General features: G+C 38.9%; 1 protein-coding gene across 1 annotated transcript; it reads left to right on the forward strand.

The window, feature by feature from the left end:
* The first annotated feature begins 1,092 nt into the window (after window positions 1–1,092).
* Window positions 1,093–3,836, forward strand: LOC123100185 (uncharacterized). Its single transcript, XM_044522149.1, has 5 exons — window positions 1,093–1,427; window positions 2,190–2,314; window positions 2,396–2,468; window positions 2,555–2,620; window positions 3,460–3,836. The coding sequence occupies exons 2-5, from the start codon at window positions 2,283–2,285 to the stop codon at window positions 3,526–3,528; spliced, it is 240 nt and encodes a 79-aa protein (XP_044378084.1). The 5' UTR covers window positions 1,093–1,427; window positions 2,190–2,282; the 3' UTR covers window positions 3,529–3,836.
* The last annotated feature ends 380 nt before the right edge of the window (window positions 3,837–4,216 follow it).

The following is a 4,216-nucleotide window of genomic DNA, read 5'->3' on the forward strand; positions in this document are numbered from 1 at the left end:
AAAAAATACATAGATGTAACTGCAAAAATGAGAGAAAACTACTCGCTAGGAGGTTTCACTCGAACCCATGCACCCCTCACCCGCAAGGGCACCCCTGGGTTACTTGTACTCGCACCCAAAGATCAATGATAATGAAAACATGTACAAATCGTAAAGTGCAAGCAAACTTAGGGCAAAAGTTCAAGTTCCCAAGGAAACATAGTCAACTTCATCGAAATCATCATTTGGAGATTAGGGCAAAAGTTTAAGTTCCCCAAGGAAACACAATCGACTTCATTGAAAACATCATTCTTTTGAAGAATAATAGTGGAAGTTTAGCAAAGTAGAGATAAGGTGAAGAATTTGGAGCACGCAGAACAACCCTTAGCCACCCAGGAAATCCTATATGCCGCTTATCGGGCCGTATAAGAGTTCTGCAGGACTTTTCGCCAGTCAGTCGAGCAAATAGACACAACACGTTTATTTTTTTGATTTTGTATTTATTTTTCTTTTCATTTCCTACACTTTTATTTCTCTTTTATCTATCATTTTCTTCCTTTTAGACTTTATTTTGTATTCCTCTTTTATTTTGGGTTTGTTTTTTTACTTTCAAGAAAATACATGAATAATATTCTTACTAATGCATGTATTTTTAAACATGCAGGAACAAATTGTTGTTGGATATATGATTATTTTACAAATCTAAATTTTTTATTTTATATGCGTAAATAATATTTAAATATGAGATAAAGATTTTCTTTTGCATTATAAAGTTTTACATGCAGGTATGTTAAAATTTTCATTTTCTATAAAAAAATTAGCTATATATTTTTAATTATTTCATTTGAAAATTTTAATGAAAATAGTGTGCGTTTGTTTTTTAGTAAATAAAAAGAAAGTTAATTGGCTGCCTAAGGCGGGCTGAAGTCGACTCATTGCCGGTTCCTCGTGGCCCAGCTACGACCTCGTAAGGCAATTTTTTTTTGAGTAACACCTCGTAAGGCAAATAGAGGCCGCTTGCTTGCGCAGGGCCAAACCGTCACAAAACAAAAAAGAACCCAAAACAAAAAAGAACTTTATTTGTATTCCTTCGGCTTTGGTTGATCAATAAAATCCCTAGTTACACTAAAAAAAAAGAACCAATAGGTCGGTACGGTCCTATTCGCTGCCGCTGCCGCTGCCGCATCAGAGCCGCCACGCCACGGCCACGGCCAACGCCCCACACCGCCACGCCGCGCGCGAGCCAGCAAGAGGGCGACCGGCGTCGAGCAGGCCCCGGACGGTGGCACCGCGTCGTGCGAGCCGGCGACCGCGAGTGGACTAGCAGCGAGGAGCGGCCGCCGGATCGCGGGGCTCTGCGGACCGCACGGCGCGGACGGCGACGGCAGCAGATTGCCCCCTTTAAGACATCAATCCGAGCTTTCTCTTTTGGTCAATTTCAGTGCCAGGTTTGTTGTGTCTTCTGTCTCTCTCCTATTGTAATATACTTGGTGAAATTTGATTTATCTGGTATGAACTGCGTATGCCTCACCATACCTTACATCGTTAGTCATGTGAAATTATAAATACTACGGCACTAATTTTATTGGCCATATGACCACTTGCTAATCGAAAACTCCATCTTCTTTGCATACTCATGTTTTCTCCTGAATCCCAATTGAATGGGTGTCTACAGCATGTTATGTGTTTTTATCTGTTTATCAATCTCAAATCATATTTGTGGGTATCCCCAAGACTCAGATTAGCTGTAATGGCAAATTATATCCTTTTTCATGCACACTTATAAACACAAGCCTTTAACAGCAATGGTGTGGAGGAATTTTGCACATGGTGGCACTTTGAACTATGGGTATGTTTGAATGCATTCTTTACATAAAAAAACTTGCTCTCTGCTTGTTAGGCACTTGTACTAGTACTACTAGTTGCTGTGGAGATATTCAGTATTGACTGTCTAATGGGGCTAGTCTAATTAATTGGGCGTGGAATATATATCTCTACAAGCGTACATAATTTTCATGTTTGTTTTTGTGTATATTGATGTATCACAAGCATGAGAATCAAGTATCGTACTAGCTATTTACTGTTCAAAATAGTACTGGTACTGGTTTTCGTCTATTTCTGGATCCTCCCCTTTTAGTAAATTTACAATATGTGGAGGACAGCTTCTAGCTTGATTTGAAATAATTTCTAATCAGCCAAATAATTTGCAGGGAGCAGTACAAGGTTTTTCTTCTGTCAAGAGGGGTGGGTGTTCTCGCATTTCCTCAAGCAGAGGAGAAGCAGTATAAAGTTGTTTAGTGATAATGGAACCAAAGCATTCTGCTGAAATGTCCAGGTGCAACATCTTGACTAACCTTTAGCAACGAATGTGCCCTAACGATTTCAGTTGATTATATAACATAGAAATGATCTGCAGGCATTTGGACAAGCAAAGTCATGCCTTAATGGAAACATACCGAGCAATGTCCCATGAGTTGCATAAACTACAGGTGAGCCTCAATACTACTAGAATTTTATATTAAGAAGGAATCTCAGGGGTATTTCTTTAGTACTCAATTGCTGTCATTTTATATAGGTTGAAGAGGAAACAATCATGCGCAAGTTGTATGAGCTGATGTCTGCAGAAGGGCTTCTTCCAAAGGTACATTGTTGGTGCTGCTGTTCTGAATTTCGCCGTTGTAGTTGTTGAGCTTAGCATCACACTTACCATTAAACCAACTGTAACTATATATATCTATACGGTAAAATAGAGGGCTCAGCCAACAGTGCAGATTTACTAATAACTGAAATATAGCATGCAGAAAATAAATGATAACTTCATAAGTGAATGAGGAATTTGATTTTAGGAGGAAATAACCTGTCATGCTGCTAAGACTTTCCTGTTATTCTTAAATGGTAACAGCTACTTGTTTCCATATACTGATTATTAAGCCTTTTTTATTTTAAGTTGGACAAATAACTAGTAGAATAACATTCTTTGGTAATATGTCTCGTCTAAGTAGAATCAATTGTTATTGAACCTCAAGTGATGTAACTGAGGATACAGTAATTCTTAACTTGAATTGCTACCACTCATTTTTTGGGTCTTGCATTTTTTATTATTCAAACAATTTGGCATCCATGTCTAATAAGACTAAAGAAATGCTGATTGAGCTAGCATTATTCATACAAGTAGCGTTTTTCTAGAAACCACTTTAAATGTAAAGTTGAGCTATTCTCAATCCTCCCCCGCAAAAAAAAAAGAGCTATCAATCCTATGTGCTCATACCTGTGTATGTGTTGACACTTCAAGAGAGAATCACTGATTCCTAAGAAAAGCCTACTTTCTCCACTTATGGTTTCATGCATTCATGAACTTAGGTCATAAAAGAAACGCTTATTTAGTCCATTTTTCTGTCTTAGGCACTTGAAACGTAAGACAATCAACTTCATTTCATGCTGCTCTGCCTCCTTTAACCAATCTCCCAATAATTGATGCAGCACAAGGAAAAAAGGCAGCTGGAGAAAGCAGGGGAATCAAGCCAGGAAAACGAAGAACAAGAACCATAGAATGTTAACCGTGAATCTGCAATATATGATGTTCCATGGGGATGCAACCGATCTTCGGTATCCACTCCAATGGATATTACTGTAGTGAAATTTTTGTCTCAGTTCCAGCAGTTAGTTTCCCTGTAATTTTCCAAACTGCACAACGGAACCTTGAATCTGGCTACTGTTCTGTGAGGAATTTTGAGATGGATTTCGAACCTTGTTTGTTCCTAGACGCTTTGGAAAGCTTGGGGCATGCATGACTAGCACATGAATTTTATGAATCTTGAATGTGACTACTGTTCAAACTTGTCAGTGAGGAATGGGCAGCTGACTCTAGTCTGTTTTACCTTACGCACATGTTGTGTATGAGAATCTTGTGTTTTGAGATGGGTTTCCTGTCGTGCTACTTGTTTGTTCCTGGTCGCTTTGGAAAACCTGGGGCATAACTAGCACATGATTTTTGTGAAGTTAGTAGATTCTTGGACAGTGGACGCAATATGAAATGTTTAACAGGCCAGATAATTTTCATCATTGCTAATATATTTTCCATTCCCTTTGCTTGGAGCAGGCGACACGACACTGACTACTCTCCATTGCAACGCTGGATGCATTCAGTGTCCATTGGATAGTGGAACACAGTTCTCTGGTAGTCTATGCATAATCTTTCAAGCTTCAGCACGGTCAGTGTATGGATGGAATTACCTGA

Source organism: Triticum aestivum, chromosome 4D (assembly GCF_018294505.1).
Source record: "Triticum aestivum cultivar Chinese Spring chromosome 4D, IWGSC CS RefSeq v2.1, whole genome shotgun sequence".
Classification (NCBI taxonomy): Eukaryota; Viridiplantae; Streptophyta; class Magnoliopsida; order Poales; family Poaceae; genus Triticum; species Triticum aestivum.